Raw genomic sequence first — 16,827 nt, 5'->3', positions numbered from 1 at the left:
AGAAACGTTGAATTGGAAGACCTTCAAAGCATCTTCCAATTTAAAGTCTCCCATTCTGTGACTTATTACCCCTCAGCAAACTGAAGTGAAAGAGAAATGAATGTTGAATGCTACATTTGCTCTAAGCCACGTACTCTGCTGTAAGCTTAATACATTAATACAGAAGTTATTGATGTATAGGTAGAAATGCAGTTCATACTACTGCATCCATTCACTTTCTCTGAGTGTTTTTAAAAAATCAACAGAGGGGCTTCCCTGGTGGCGCAGGGGTTGAGAGTCCGCCTGCCGATACAGGGGACACGCGTTCGTGCCCCGGTCCAGGAAGATTCCACATGCCACGGAGTGGCTGGGCCCGTGAACCATGGCCACTGAGCCTGCGCGTCCAGAGCCTGAGCTCTGCAATGGGAGAGGCCACAACAGTGAGAGGCCCGTGTACCGCAAAAAAAAAAAAGAATCCACCTGCCAGTGCAGGGGACACAGGTTTGATACCTGGTCCAGGAAGATCCCACATGCTGCGGAGCAACTAAGCCCGTGTGCCACAACTACTGAGCCTATGAGCCTAGAGCCCACATGCTCTGCAACAAGAGAAGCCACTACAATGAGAAGCCCACACACCGAAACAATGACCCAACACAGCCAAAAGTAAAAACAAACAAATAAATAAATTTATTTTTTTAAAAAAATCTGCAGAGAAGAATTGTAGAACATCTAGAAATGGAATTAGACTAATGGGAATTCCTACCATGGAATTCAAATAAAGAGCCATAGGGTAGGTAGGTAATTGCATGTAGATGTGTATATAAGTTAGTTGTGATTATTTTATACATTTTTTGGTCTGAATATTTTGTGACCACCTTTTTTGCTCAAGTGAGCTTATGTAATCTTTAGAAATATTTTAGTAAATATTACTGGTTTCAATTGTGAACTAATTAGGGCCTTTTGAAGAACAGTTTAAAGCATAGGTGTCTTAATGTTCATGATAGAGTTGCTTAAAATTAAAGTAATGAGAACAGTTTAAAAGACTAAAAGTAAATATTTGAGTTTCTATATTTCATATGAAGCATGACTTCAGTTGAAAATATTCCAGGACTTCCCTGGTGGCACAGTGGTTAAGAATCAGCCTGCCGATGTAGGGGACATGGGTTCGAGCCCTGGTCTGGGAAGATCCCACATGCCGCGGAGCAACTAAGCCCATGGGCCACAACTACTGAGCCTGCACTCTAGAGCCCGTGAGCCACAACTACTGAAGCCCCCGTGCCTAGAGGCCATGCACCGCAGCAAGAGAAGCCACCACAATGAGAAGCCTGTGCACTGCAACAATGAGTAGCCCTAGCTCGCCACAACTAGAGAAAGCCCATGCTCAGCAATGAAGACCCAACACAGCCAAAAAAAACAAAAATTTTTTTAATTAAAAAAAAAAAAGAAAATATCCCAAAGTATAGACCTCTTCTCCTTGGCAAATAAACCTGCTCTGAGGAAGGAGTGGGCAAAGCAATCATGAAGCAGACGGAGAGGAACTTCTGTGATGTGAAACCAAGATAAATAAAGGTTGTGAGCACATAAGCATTTTGGATGCTGAAGTCAATTAGTAACTACTCTTTTATTCCCCCTCTTATCTACCTTTGGAAAAACTATATATTTCCCACCATGTAAAACTCTTTCCTGCTACAGCGGAAAATTTGACCATCCTGTCAAGCTTTCACCAGCTCTGTTAAATTATACTCAAAAAAGGAAATAGTGACCACAACCCTTAGCTCCTAAAATGTCTCCATTTTCAAATATGATTCCAGATATTAGAAAAGTATAAAGAAGTTGTTGGTCCACAGAAATGGTTTTCTTTGATATTCTTGTAAAAATGGAAGCTGAGGGACTTTAGGTACTTAAGTTTTCTCCATTTCAATTAAAGGGTAAATTCTGGGACTTTAGGTACTTAAGTTTTCTCCATTTCAATTAAAGGGTAAATTCTTTGCCCCGGTCTCTTATATCCCTTGTTACATATTAAATAATCCCAGCTGATGACTTTTTTTTTTTTTTTTTTTTTTTTTTTTTGCGTTATGCGGGCCTCTCACCGCTGTGGCCTCTCCCATCGCGGAGCACAGGCTCCGGACGCGCAGGCCCAGCGGCCATGGCTCACGGGCCCAGCCGCTCCGCGGCATGTGGGATCCTCCCGGACCAGGGCACGAACCCGCGTCTCCTGCATCGGCAGGCGGATTCCCAACCACTGCGCCACCAGGGAAGCCCTAGCTGATGACTTTTTAAATTTTGTTTTACCACTACCATCTTTTTTTCTCCCAGAATTTTCCTAACTAGTTCTAATGCTTTTTTTGACAAACTGTCCAAAATCTGTTGTCCCCTCAAAAAATGCCTGTGTTTCCCAGTCACTCTGCCTCTATCTGGGGAAATTAAGAGACCTGGATCCTGACTTCTACTCCATAGGCATGACCCCTATCAGGTGGTCCAGAGTCCAGGACCACCATGCATCATCCTTCAGGCCATCTCTGGAAAACCATTCTTTTTTTTTTTTTTTTATTGAAATATAGTTGATTTACAATGTTGGGTTAATTTCTGCTGTACAGCAAAGTGACTCAGTTATACATGTATATACAGTCTTTTTTTATATTCTTTTCCATTATGGTTTATCCCAGGGGAAAACCATTCTGAGAGACAGAAGAGAAGGTGATTCTTAGGAAAGCACACAGATTTCTATATCAGGGATGAGTCATTACTGCTCACCTTCAATCTCTCTCTCTTTTTTTTTTTGGCGGTACGCGGGCCTCTCACCGTTGTGGCCTCTCCCGTTGCGGAGCACAGGCTCCGGACACGCAGGCTCAGCGTCCATGGCTCACGGGCCCAGCCGCTCGGCGACATGCGGGATTCTCCTGGACCGGGGCACGAACCCGCGTCCCCTGCATCGGCAGGCGGACTCTCAACCACTGCCCCACCAGGGAAGCCCCACCTTCAATCTCAAAAAAGTCATCACATAGTGGTTAAATGCTTGAGCTCTAGGGCCAGAGTTGAGTAGTCACTCTACTATTTTCTACCTGTGTGACTCTGAATATGTCATCCAAACTCACAGTGCCTCAGTTTCTACATTCGTAAAATGGGGCTAACAATAGTACTTAACTCATTTTTGGTATGAGAATTAACTGCTATTATCATTATTATTACTTCCATAGTAAAAATGTATTTTAAAAAAACATTTGCATTATCTATGCAATATACTTAGGAACGAGTCTTCCAAATAATTTTAAAGATTCCTTACCATTCATTTCCTAAACTTTAAGGACTTGTTGGGTAGGGAATGTACTACCACTACTAGTGATGAAAAAAAATGGGGAGAAGTCAAGAGTCATCTCCAGGCAGTACCTTTCCTTATCAGAGTTGCCTGAACCTATTACATGGTCCTCCCATTGTTCATGATGACTCATTCACTTTCACAAAGTTTTATGGTAGATTATATAATAAGACATAATGTCATGTCACCGTTACTCTCTTTTCATATGCAGTTGATTAATGGGAACAAAAATCCAAATGTTTTCTACTCAGTATATATTATTGACCTTCAAGATGTTCTGTGATGGTTTGGTTTATTTTCTTTTCAAAGTTTCAACTTCTTTTTCTGTGGCCAACATTAATGTAAATGTCAGGATCAATCCCACAGTAGCCTGCCCCACAGACATATCCATTTATGATACTCTAAGAAAGTCAATGCTGAGTGTAAAAATATAAATATAACAAAATAGTATAAAAATATTTTTAAGGAAAGACTTTATTGCCACATTTTTATCAGGATACCTCCTTGATACATATGAAACATCATCTGATATATTTAAAAATTCAGTCTGCGTATAACTTTTCAGAAGCCTCTCCATTGCATCAGTAAGAAACACCTGCATCAAAATAAATCTTTATTTATAAGATAGTCATTAGATCTTCATGCCAGTTAAAAATTGTTACAGTTGAAGTTATAGGTATGAAACAATTTATAAAATGGCTTTTTTAAAACCACTAAAATTTCCATTTTTCCCAAAACTGCGCCGTCAAGCCACTGTTCTCCAGAGGAGACAATTTCCATTCATCACAAGGCCTTAACTCAGAATGCAGCATGTAGTTGTGAAGCACTAATTCTGAGCCCTCATAGTGGGTTATGGGCATAGCAGTAAAATTGTCTGGCTGGGGGCTTTCCTGGTGGCGCAGTGGTTGAGAGTCCGCCTGCCGATGCAGGGGACACGGGTTCATGCCCCGGTCCGGGAAGATCCCACATGCCGCGGAGCGGCTGGGCCCATGAGCCATGGCCGCTGAGCCTGTGCGTCCGGAGCCTGTGCTCCGCAATGGGAGGGGCCACAGCAGTGAGAGGCCCGCGCACAGCAAAAAAAAAAAAAAAATTGTCTGTTTGATGAGTAGACCAGCAGTTGAAATAGTGTGCATTCTTTTCCAGTCCTGGCAGCTGCTGTGTTTGCTTTCCGAGCAGTGAACCTGATGGAGGTGACATCACTGGCTGCAGCTGAAGTAAGGATAAGTTTCACTCAGATGGGATGGAAATAGTTCCTGAGAGATTGCCAGGCTCAGGCACTTTAGTGTCAGATGCATAGGACACACATTACTCGCAGCCTAATTTTTTAACTTGGGTAAAACCCATAAGTTTTGAGCTAAGTAATATTAAGTATTAAGAATTCCTGAATTACTTGAAAACAATGTTCTTGTGAAGGAGTCATAAACAAGATTATTATGGGAAACCAGTCTAACCATTACAGGAAACAAGATACCTAGTAGTTTTAATAGAAACTATTGGGGCTTATGTTACATTTTCTTATAATTGTTCACATCCATGTGTTATGCTCATAGAACAAAGACAAACTAGTTGAAAGAATTAAAGAGCATGTGTTTGGATGATATAGTAAAGATACATGGGCTTTTTGGTTATTTTTAGTTGTGAGTTAATTATTTAAAGCTCGTTTCTTTTCAGTAATATATCGTACACCTGAAGCATGGTTCAATTAAATAGTGGCTTACAATATTACTCTATTTGTTATCTCTCATAGAAATGTAAATGTTATCCTTAAAATAGCTGCCTACATTCTTTGTTTAAAGGGAAGAGGATGTTTATGCATCTTGCAACTGAGTAAACATTAGTTCCATCTTAAAGTGATTTCCTAAAGTCAGTTACTCCTTAGTATAACGGAACTAGGATTCATAATGTACGTTTATTTATAGAAGCAAGTTGAAATGTTAGACCTCTTATAAACTCATGCTACCTTGTATATTTGAAGAAGTCTCAAGGCTAAAGTCCAGATTATTTTCTACTACACATTTGAGTATTTTGCACATGTTCTAGCATTAAGATGTTCAGAAAAGAGAAAGAAGGTTATAGCTTCAGTACAGAGATTTGGGACCAATCTGAAGAACTTAGAATGTGTTGATATCAGAATTACATTGTAAAGGTGTTTCTGTGTTTATTTCATAGGCTTCACTTTGCTGATCAGAATGCCGATATTAATCATTCCTTTTGTTTTTTGTTTCAGGCAGTTCTTGCTGACCTTTCTACTTTAAAAGTTATGCCTCTTCTTCAAATTTTTCTGTTTGCTACTGTCACCTGATCTTCTTCAAGGTCACTGACAACACATCTAGTTTTTCATTAGAAAGTAATCATGAACTATGCAAACTCTGCATAAAACCAAAATTAAACTTTGCATATAAGCCAATAAAGATCATGTTCCTCCTCAGTTAAACCTAAGTAGTTTTTCACTTTTTGAAACAATAACTCTGCACACCACGTACTGCACTGCATGCTGCTGATTTTCAAGAGAGAAGCAGTAGATATAACTTCTGCTAAATTGAGCATACATAGCATAGATAACCCTGGCTTGTAAAAGGCATGTAACAATACATGCAATAAGAACTAAAGATACTGTAATAAACTTGAATAGGTAATGTAGCATCTGGGACAGTTCTCTTATGTCAGTTTGTAAATTTATCTCTAGATAATGAATCATTTTGTCTTATAAATTGCTTTTCACTCAAAGCCAGGGGTGGGGTAGGATGTGGGAAAACTTGGAAAAGATAATGCTTTTAAGTAGGAATTCAAATGTACTTTGGTGTTTTTAACAACTTTTCTCTCATCAGAGATCTTCTAGATCCCTCTCCATTTTATTTCTCCCTCTATTGGGGAAGGTCAAATACAGTTGTTTCCACCTGACAGTGTTTTATTCATCACTTTCTGAAAAAAGAAAATAGAATGATCCCTTTAAATTTCTCAACCTTCCATCTCTTAGTTAGAAGACTTGACACTGCTAAGATCTGTTGCCAGATTCCATTACTTTGGAAGTATACAAAGAGGACACCCAAGGACTCAATGAAGGGAATGAAAAATCAAAACCATATGCACTTTTACTGAAGCTTGGTTTAATGAGATTTACTTCTAGGGCTGAGCAGCTTAGTGAGACCAGAAGTAGGTATTATACATTCATTCTAGAACTGAAGACATTATGCAAGGCATCAATCTTATTTTGGTCCTTATTGTAAGTGGAGGGTCTTATTTATATTACTTCTTAGAGACCTAGCATTTCTATAATGCAGAATGATAGTATGTGAAAAAAAAGTCCAAAAATCATTGTCTTTCAATTTTATACTCGAATTCAAGATGCTGATCACTTCAATAAAATTCTGAATCAATAGATTGATAGTCTTACTGAATGCTTAGAATTGTATTAAGTTTTATCAAAATCTATTTCCTGAGTCTTTTATTTAGAGAGTATATTTTTAGGAAATGTATGAGGTTTAGCACAAGACTGCAAGTGTGGTGGAATTTTACAGAACTACTAGTTATTCATTTGGAAATCTATATAAATGCTTTTATTCATCAGGTACTTGTTGACTTATTGAGGACTAAATAAACATTTATTCAGTGATTGATTCTTAATAAACTCCATGTTATTGCTTTAGAAGGCGATACAATTATAATCATATGCTTTGCCATTCTGTGTATACAAATGCACATTCATCACAGGGATAAGCATATACCCATGATTGTTAGGAAGAGAGAGAGTTTTAAATGATTAAGGTCAAATGTGTACAGATACACCCACCTTTGGCTTTTTTCTTTAGGAGAATATTCATAAGCTTTTTAAAAAGTAGCAGTGTAGTAATCTAGTAGGAGAAACATTAAGCTGGAGGAGTTCTTGTCCTAGCTTGAAGTCCCCAGATAATCTAATCTCTCTTATCTGTAATTTGGGTGGGGTATTCGGGGGAGAGGACAGGCAGCAGGAAAGTTTTGTATTTGCTCTGTTTACCTTACAGGGTTGAGTAAGACCAAATGAGAAAATGCATTTGAAAGTGATTTTTTTTTCTTTAACTACAAAGCACCAAGCAAATATAAGAGGTTGTCAGTAATTAATTTTGTTTTGTTTTATTTATTTATTTTTTGTCTATGTTAGGTCTTCGTGGCTGAGCGCGGGCTTCCTCTAGTTGCGGCGAGCCGGGGCTGGTCTTCATTGCAGTGCACGGGCTTCTCATTGCGGTGGCTTCTCCTGTTGCAGAGCACGGGCTCTAGGTACACAGGCTTCAGTAGTTGTGGCTCGCAGGCTCTAGAGTGCAGGCTCAGTAGTTGTGGTGCCCAGGCTTAGCTGCTCCGCGGCACGTGGGATCTTCCTGGACCAGGGCTCGAACCTGTCTCCCCTGCAATGGCGGGTGGATTCGTAACCACTGCGCCACCAGGGAGGTCCCAGTAATTAATTTTAAATATGACATTTTAAAATCAAGTGGTAGAAGATAAGATGTGAAGAATGCCCAACTTCATTAGCATTTGTATGACTTTGATAATTTGAGACTTCATCTATAGCTATAAGAAAATGAATGGACCATGGCATAGCAGATCCTTTCATTTGGAACAGGTGGCTCTAGCCAGGAATTCTGAATCTGAACCCCAAAGCCAAACCTAGTAGGCTGCCACACATTTTGCTGCTGTCACAAACCCCTCTCAGCCATATGCCGCTCTTGGCTGCTTGTTAAAATACTGCATTGAAGGCAGTCAGGTTGCCTTGCCCACTCCATCTCTAGCTACACTTCTCACACTACTTCTCTTGACATCCTCCCTCCAGCATTCTCCCACGCCATCTCCTACCAACCCCTGGCAACCTCTCAAATAGGCCCTGCCAGTGATCACAATGATCTGAGTGACCAGTGATAATTACATCATTATTCTACCTGTGGCATTCTTACTGATGGTGAAATAGCCTAATAGATGAATGGCATTTGGCTCTTCTGGATTTCAGTTCACTCACTATGTATGTATGTAATATGTATGATCTTATATTGTGGAAGAGTTTATTGAACAATCTTTTAGGTCAGAATGTTTTGGTAATGCAGCCTTCTCATAATTGAAATTTTCAGTGTATCTTAAATGCATAGCACCCCCTTACACTCTGCATGTACTCTCTTTGGCTCTTTCATAGAGGAAAATAGAGACCATTAGGCTTGAACTCCCTCAGGCTTCCACTTCACAACTTAGCTTTATTCCCCTATACTTATCTTCTTCCTTGTCTCAGGAAGTATCTAATCTGTTCTTGCAGCTCTCTAAATACAGGTTCGATTGTGTCACTTACACGCTTAAAAATTAAACGATACCACATTGCTTAAAGGATAAAGTCCAGGCTCTGTAGCAGAGTGGGGGAAATTCACCACAGCTGGATCTCTTTCCATTCCTGTTCTCTCACACTGATCTGTTACCCTGTGCTTCATCCTCACCAAATTGCGTGCTCATCCTCAACCAGCTATGGCCTTGTACTTTATCTCTGCCAGAAGGACCTCCATTTTTCAAGGCCCCACTAAGAAAACTCTCCTCTACTGTAAGATACCCTGGAGCGTATAAATTAGAATTAATTACATCCTTCTCTTTGTTCTCATAAAACTGCTCATTTACTAATATGGTGCTTAGAATATTGAGTGATAGTTTTTTGTATATGTATTGAGTCTCACATCACTTTGTTCTGAAGTCAATTTTCATTGACTAGTCCTAGGAATGGAAGATGAAAGAAGAAATTTGTCCATGTGTGTTTGTACCCCCGGACTTGTTCTAAAAATTGTTGGAATCTGTTCAACAATTATGTTTTTCTTAAAATATAATTCCTCCTAAGTATCTATAGTCTCCCTTCTTCTGCAAAGGCTCTAATTTTTATTTGGAGATCTACTCCTCCTCCATGCACTTCAAATGAGGCTGACTCCCACCTCCAGGACCTCTGGGTCCTGGCCAAGCCATCATTATGTACCATCTCTCTGGCCACAAGGATTGCTTCAGGATCCGTGCAAGTGCAAAACCTAAGACTGTGCAAAATCAATGAAACTTGATTATGAGGCTTTGGTTTAATCTTTCAGGGAAGCTGGATATGAACAAGAGAGTATATAGAGTCTGGAGCTGCTGCAGCCTAGGAATGCAAAAAGCGAGAAGCTGCTCTGTTGACCTTGTTAATTCCCAGGTCACACTCCATCAATCTACCCCTGGACTGTTTTTTTACATGAACCAAAAGATTCTCTTCGCAATAGAAAGGATCCTAACTGAAGGTATAGTTATTTTACCTTTTAGGTGATCCTCTACAACATGGATATCATCTTTGGTACAGGACCCCTATCTACACACTGGTTAAACTAGCAGAATCTTTTAAAACTTTTTTTCAGTCAAGACACAAGGATGAAATCTGTGTTCCAGATGTACTAAGCAACCTGCAGTACCTTAAACACATGGTATGTCTCTCTCTCCTTTGGCCCTTTGCCCACACAGTACCCTCTGCTTGGAATGCCTTTTCTACCTAACTCTTACTTGTACCTCAAAACCCAACTCAGGTGTTGCATCATCAGGGAAGACCGCTTCTCTTATGAATTCTCCTCATACCCTAAATATACATAAGCTGTATCCTAATGATATGTTAGCTTGTCTTTGTCTTCCACTAGACAGATTCCTTAAGGGCAAAAATGGTTTCTTTTTCAGCTTTATATCTCTAGAACCTGGCATATTTCTTGCCCATAGTGAGCTTTAGTCAGTGCTTATTGAATGAACAAATGAAGTCATCTAATTCACTCATTTTACTAATGAGGAAAATTGCTCAGTTCAGAGTAATAACTCACTTGTTCAGTGTCACTCAGCTATTTTACCTACTTAGTTGATTTGTGGAGTTGCCTGTGGAAGTCCAAAAAGGAAGAATATTTTGAGAGAAAAAAATGTACATGCTTCAGCTCACTCAAGTTATTTCACTTAAGTCAACTTTATTAAGATATAATTTATGTACAATAAAATGTATTCATTTAAATTATACAGTTCTATAAAGTTTGACAAATGTATAAACCCACGTCACCACCACCACAGTCAAGGTACAGAACATTTCCATCACCTGAAACAATTCTCTTTATGCTCCTTCCCATTTGATCTTCCATATGCACATTCATTCCAAACAACCATTGATCTGCTCTGTCCCTAAATATTACATTGGTCTTTTCTGGAGTTTCATGTAAATGGAATCATACATATGTACTCTTTTGTGTCTGACTTCTTTTGCTCAGCATGATGTTCTGAGATTCATCCATGTTGTGTGATTCGTTTTCCATTCCTTTTTATGACTTAGTAGTATTTCGTACAGTTTGTTTACCCATCATTGTTAATGGGCATCCATGTTGTTCTCATGTATTATGGATACAGCTACTATAAACATTTGTGTGCAAGCCTTCATGTAGAATATCTTCATTTCTTTAGGGTAAATACCTAGGAGTAGAATTGCTGAGTCATATGTAAGCATAAATTTAACTTTCTAAGAAACCTCTGAACTCTTTTCTGAAGTAGTTCTACCAGTTTACATTCCCACTAGCAATTTATAAGAGTTCCAGTTGCTCCAGATCCTCACCAACACTTGGTGTTATCATGTTAGTCATTCTAATAGGTGGTTTTAATTTGCATTTCCCTAGTTACGTATGATGTTGAGCATCTTTTTATGTTCATTTGCCATTTATACATATCCTTTTATGAAGAGTCTAAATCTTTTGCCCACTCTCAGCCTGTGGCTTGTCTTTTAATTTTTAACTATCTTTTAAAGAGCAAAAGTTTTAATTTTGTTGAATCAGTTTATCCATTTTTTTATGGTTCATACTTTTTGTCTCCTATTTAATAAATCATTTTATAACTCACGGTTACAAAAATTATTTCCTATGTTTGTTTCTAGAAATTTTATAGTTTTAGCTCTTACATTTAGGCCTTTGTTGTTGTTGTGTTTTTTTAGTTAATTTTTGTGTATGGTACCAATTAAGGGTTCAGAGTCACATTTTGCATATGGATATACAATTATTCCAGCACCATTTGCTAAAAAACTATCCTTTTATGTCAGCACCTCTGTATAAAATCAAATGATCATATATCTATGGGTTTATTTCTGGACTCTTTATTCTGCTCCATGGATTCATGTCTATACTTATTCCAATATCACACTGTCTTGATTTTTGTAGCTTTAGTGTAAATCTTGAAATCAAGTAGTATAAGTACTCTAATTTTGCTCACCTATGTCAAAACTATTTTGGCTGTTTTAAGTTATTTGCATTTCTAAATAATTCTTAGAATCAGCTTTTTCATTTGTACCCCAAAAAAGAAGCTGCTACAATTTTTATTTTTATTGAGATAGCATTAAATCTATAAATAGGTTTGGGAACAATTGATATCTTAACAATATTGAATCTACCAATCCATGAACATGGACTATCTCTTCATTTTCTTTAGGTTTTGTTTAGTTTCACTCAGCAATATTTTGTAGTTCTCCATGTAGAGTTCTTGCACATATTTTGTTAAAATTATCCCTAATTATTTCACTTTTTATGCTATTGTAAATGGTATTTTTAATTTCAATTTCCAATGGTTTGTTAATATATAGAAATACAGTTGCTTATTTTATATTGACCTTGTATCCTGAGATCTTGCTAAACTTACTACTTCTAGTATCCCTTTTTGTAGCTGCCCTAGGATTTTCTACATATGCAATGTGTCATCTATAAATAAAGACACTTTTACATTTTTTTCAAATTTATATGCCTTTTATTTCTTTTTCTTCCTTTATTCACTGACTGGAACCTGCAGTAGAATATAGAAGTGCTGCAGCTCACCTAATTTTAAATTAAATGTATTCCTTTCTTGAATAAGTGCAACAAATATTTTAAATATATGTCTGTTTACTAGTTTGGCCAGTTTAGGGATTAAACAGTAGAAGGAAATGAGACAGATTCAGAATGAGGTGGGGAGACATATTGATACAAAGTGAAGATAACTTTGTTAAGTTTTATTTTGCTGATGATCCAAATCGCTTCTTCAGATCATTTAATTAAACAATTGGCCTCAGGTATTAATGTCTTTGTTATGTTAATTAGGTGATTTTTTATATTACTTCAACTATTCTTTACCCTTAAAACTTTTTTCTTAGATATGTGGTATGCATGTATTTATTCAACAAACACTAAATGCTTACTCTGAACAAGGTACTATTCTGGGTGCTCATGTTTATATGTATTTGTGTGTTTGCTTTTTCAGTAATAAATGTGGTAAGAGACATTACTTCTTCTGGAACTAGAATACTAACACCTCTTTTTTTGAAGTAATGGTGCTATCCCTCTTACGATAGGAAGAATAATGTTTCCCCAAAGATTTTCATGTCCCAATCCCTGAATCCTGTGAATGTGTTACCTTACATGACAAAAAGGCATGTTGTTTGTGTGATTAATATAAGGGATTTGAGATGGGGCTATTATCCTGGATTATCAGGTGGATTCAATGTAATGACAAGAGTCCTTATAAGGAAAAGAGGGAGGCAGGCAGGAGTATCAGAGTCAGAGAAGGGTTTGAAGATGCTACGCTATTGGTTTTGAAAATGGAGGAAGGGACCATGAGCCAAGGAATGTAGGAATACATAAGGCAAGGAAATGGAATCTCACCTAGGGCTTCTGGGAGGAACTTGGCCCTTGATTTTCAGACTTCTGATCTTAGAACTGTAACATAATCAATTTGTGTTATTTTAAGCCACTGAATATGTGATAATTTATTACAGCAACAGCATGAAACTAACCTACTTCCTCTCAGATAAATTGTGTTTACCATATCGACTGTAACCTATGACAATAAATATGCATTGCTTCAATTCTCTTACCTAAAAAATAGGTGATTCTACCTGTCGAGTTTCTCTCATGTGGTTTTTATAATATTCAAATAGGATAAAATTTGTGAAAGTATTTTGAAGACAACCTTCTATTGCTCTGGTGCTGACAGGGAGAAGACCCCAAAAAGCTGGGCTTTTATAAAGCAAGTGTAGTGGAGGAAGAGATGTGTTGGGGGAAATGCATTGCCAAGTCGTAATGTTTCTCTCCATGTGGAAGGAGTTCACTGGTGTAATGCTTCTCACTCTCTCCTCCCATAGAGAGGAATGAATTATATTATTGTTGAGGTTGGGATCAATGAGTGGGCATGTAAATAAAGCCAGTCCCTTTCTCTCACCTTTCTTTTAAGGTCCAGCAGCCCAGAGCAAACGTTATGTTCTGTACTGTTCCTCTATGCCCTAGCTTTAGAAGTCTGGATCCTGTGGTATGGGGAGAAAGTGGGGTGAGGGGGTGGCTGCAGTTGTTCAGGTCATCACTGAGTGTGCATAAGACCAAGACACACTTTTGAAAAGCCTGTCCTTGCTGCAAAATTAAGTTATATTCCCGGGATTAACTTTATCAGTAGGAATGAAGATACATCATCTTCATCTGCTTTTATTTACCTAGATTTTCATTTTACCTCTCAAGTACTCAGAACTCAGGCAGGAAGAAGGGTGCTGTTTATTGGACCTCCAAACTTCATTCAGTAGGACAAAGAGGGCACTTCTTCGGCGGTCCAGTGATTAAGACTCCACCCTCCCAGTGCAGGGGGGCACTGGTTTGATCCCTGGTCGGAGAAATAAGATCCTGCATGCCGCAAGGTGTGGCCAAAAAAAGAAAGGCAAGGAAGTTAAGGGTTTGAAGGAAAAAACTATAACAATGGGTCATGGAATATAAACTAGAAAAGAAGAAATGAGGGATGAGGAGGGGTTGGTGATTGAGGGCTTTCATTCTCTTATATGAATAAAGAGAAGTGGATGTATTAAAGGTCACAACAAAAAAGTGAAGGCACTTTTGAAGAAAGGGTACTTTAGCAAGTAGCTTGGAAAATAATATTTGTAGCCGAGATGAGATATTTGCATTTGAAATTTTGGAGATTATGCCATTTTTGTTGATGCCGAGATCTAAGGCATAGTGGATAGCTATGGTAGGGTAGAAGAACACATCATTGAAAATATGAGGAAGTCAAGAAACCAGGAGTCTGTAGTATTGGATGAATCAATCATCAGCCTACATGTTGAAATCAGCAAGAAGGATGACGGGGTAGAGATAAGAAGAAAGTTGAATTGCAAGTTAGTTTTACTGAGAATGAGGAAGAAAGACCCAGAGGCTACTAATTAGTGACTATAGCATGGAAGAAGAAGAGTGGTACAGTTGGATGCTGTGAGCCTCAAAGGAGCGGAAGGGGTTTGCAAGAGGGAAGGGGGGATAAAATTCCAACTGGCAATGAGGAGTAAGGCTGATGCTGAAGCACTTTGGGTCTGAGAGAAGAAATAATCCATTTGAGAGGGCTGCATAGAAACCAGGTCCCCAGGATACAGCCAATTTTAGTTAAGAGGTGAACACAGTCTTCAGAGAAAGGGTTGAAAAATACAAGAGTTCATTGATTTCACATTGGGAATCAGGAATTTTAAGAGACAAAGGGGGAGGAATTTACTAGGGAGAGGAAAGAAGGATGGGTGGGAATTAGGTCAGAAAAAGGGAGGAAAGTTTAGGGAAGTAATTGATGACTGGGAAGCTTAGAATTCTGATGGAGAGAGGAATAAATGGAATCCTCTCAGAGATGATTGCTGTGCTCCAGACCTTTTTCTGTGATGGAGCAGCTGCTCCCTGAGGGAGCCTGGGGTTGGTATGGTCTAATTATAGTCAGCTGCTTCTTCAGTCAGCAGGAGTTGTGGTTGTCTCTGCGCCAGCACTGCACTAGTTTGGTGACTTAGCTATTTTTTTTCCCATCCAGTGAATTTGGTTCTCCTCTCCCTCTTTGGGCTTTTGCCTATTCATGTTTTAACTTATTTATGGCTTGGGGAGAGATTATTTTAATTACTCAGACCAAAGGATCCTTTCTTTGTAAATGGAATCACTGCAAATTTTCATGAAATAGAAAGCAACAAATTATCTCTAATTACAATTTAATTTGCACCCATTGAACAAGCGATGGATTGACTCATGGAGAGACAATGTGTGTATGTGAGAGAGACAAAAATGAATGAATGAATGAATGAATGAAAGGATGAGAATGTCAATGTTAAGACTGTATAGGAAAAAACTCTCTCACCTTTCAAAGGACTGTGTGCCTTACACTCAAAGAAGGGCATACTATTTTTTGTATTGATGGGCTTCCTCCCCTTATTGTAGGAGAAAAGTGGCTGAATAATTAAACATCTCAGGTGTAAGAGCCTAAAGACAATGGAAAGACTGGAATAAATGTATGGTAAGAAAGATGATCTGCGGACAGGCCTCTAGGACCCCAACTCTGACAGGGCTCTGACATTGCCAGGCTGGTGGCCAAGTTCACAAATGTTGTAAGGGGCACCGTATGAGGGGCAAGAACTCCCCTGAACAGAAGGCCAACCCAGGACTTCAGCCCTAGGACAAGGTCAGTGGCCTCATCCAGAGAGTAGGAACAACACACTTCCTGATCTTCAGGACTTCTCTTACCAATATACTCAATGACTGTGTGAGGACACCTCCCAGTATTAACTTTAGGACCCTCTTTAAGGGACCACCAGATACCTATTCTATGTGAGGGAGATTGTTGGAAGGGAGGGGGAGAGTTCCTATACCTGTGCTTTGTAGGGGACCATGCATATTAGTAACTCCTGTGCTGAAGACAGAGGTAATGGTCACAGCTCTTGAAAACAAATATTTTCACAATATCCCTTTCTTTTTAAAATTTATTTATTTATTTATTTTTGGCTGCATTGGGTCTTCATTGCTGCGTGCGGGCTTTCTCTGGTTGTGACAAGCGGGGGTTACTCTTCATTGCAGTGCACAGGCTTCTCATTGCAGTGGCTTCTCTTGCTGTGGAGCACAGGCTCTAGGCGCACAGGCTTCAGTAGTTGTGTCACGTGGGCTCAGCAGTTGTGGCTCATGGGCTCTAGACCACAGGCTCAGTGGTTGTGGCGCATGGGCTTAGTTGCTCTGTGGCATGTGGGATCTTCCCGGACCAGGGCTCAAACCCATGTCCCCTGCATTGACAGGTGGATTCTTAGCCACTATGCCACCAGGAAGCCCCCCATATTTTTTTATGCTCTATTAGACATAAACTTGAAGCCCAGGTCCACCATTTGCTAGCTATGTAGCCTTGGTAAAATTACCTAAACTTTATAAGCCTTAATCTCTTCATCTATAAAATGCTAATTAGAACCAAATAGGACTGATTACTCTGAAAAGTGAATGAGATAATGCATATAAAACATTTCACATGACACTTTACTTACAAAGAAGAAAGGAAACTTTTCTTTTCCTCAAGAGGTATAGAATTAATAGGTACATAGTTACACCAAAAATAACAAGTCCTGAATAGTAGGGCCCATCAAAATCTCTGCCATTTTTAGGATTTCATGATCAATGCATTCGGGAAATGTGTAGTACAATATCTTCCTTTTGGAGATTTACACTGCCATTAGAGACTCAGAACTCTTGCAATAAACAACCTGATTAACTACTTAGCCCTTG

General features: G+C 38.9%; 1 protein-coding gene across 6 annotated transcripts in view; it reads left to right on the top strand.

The window, feature by feature from the left end:
• The window catches only part of TBC1D19 (TBC1 domain family member 19), a 155,379-nt gene extending 149,436 nt beyond the window's left edge, over window positions 1-5,943 (top strand). For all 6 annotated transcript variants that reach the window (XM_067036317.1, XM_059067735.2, XM_059067738.2 and 3 more), the window contains 2 exons: window positions 4,439-4,509; window positions 5,523-5,943. In XM_067036317.1, the coding sequence (XP_066892418.1) occupies window positions 4,439-4,509; window positions 5,523-5,597 (146 nt within the window). In that variant the 3' untranslated portion in view covers window positions 5,598-5,943. The remainder of the gene's footprint in view (window positions 1-4,438; window positions 4,510-5,522) is intronic.
• The last annotated feature ends 10,884 nt before the right edge of the window (window positions 5,944-16,827 follow it).

The sequence above is a fragment of the Kogia breviceps genome, chromosome 6 (genome assembly GCF_026419965.1).
Source record: "Kogia breviceps isolate mKogBre1 chromosome 6, mKogBre1 haplotype 1, whole genome shotgun sequence".
Classification (NCBI taxonomy): domain Eukaryota; kingdom Metazoa; phylum Chordata; class Mammalia; order Artiodactyla; family Physeteridae; genus Kogia; species Kogia breviceps.
Note: the sequence above shows the minus strand (reverse complement) of the source record. Positions and strands in the feature narration are given on the sequence as shown.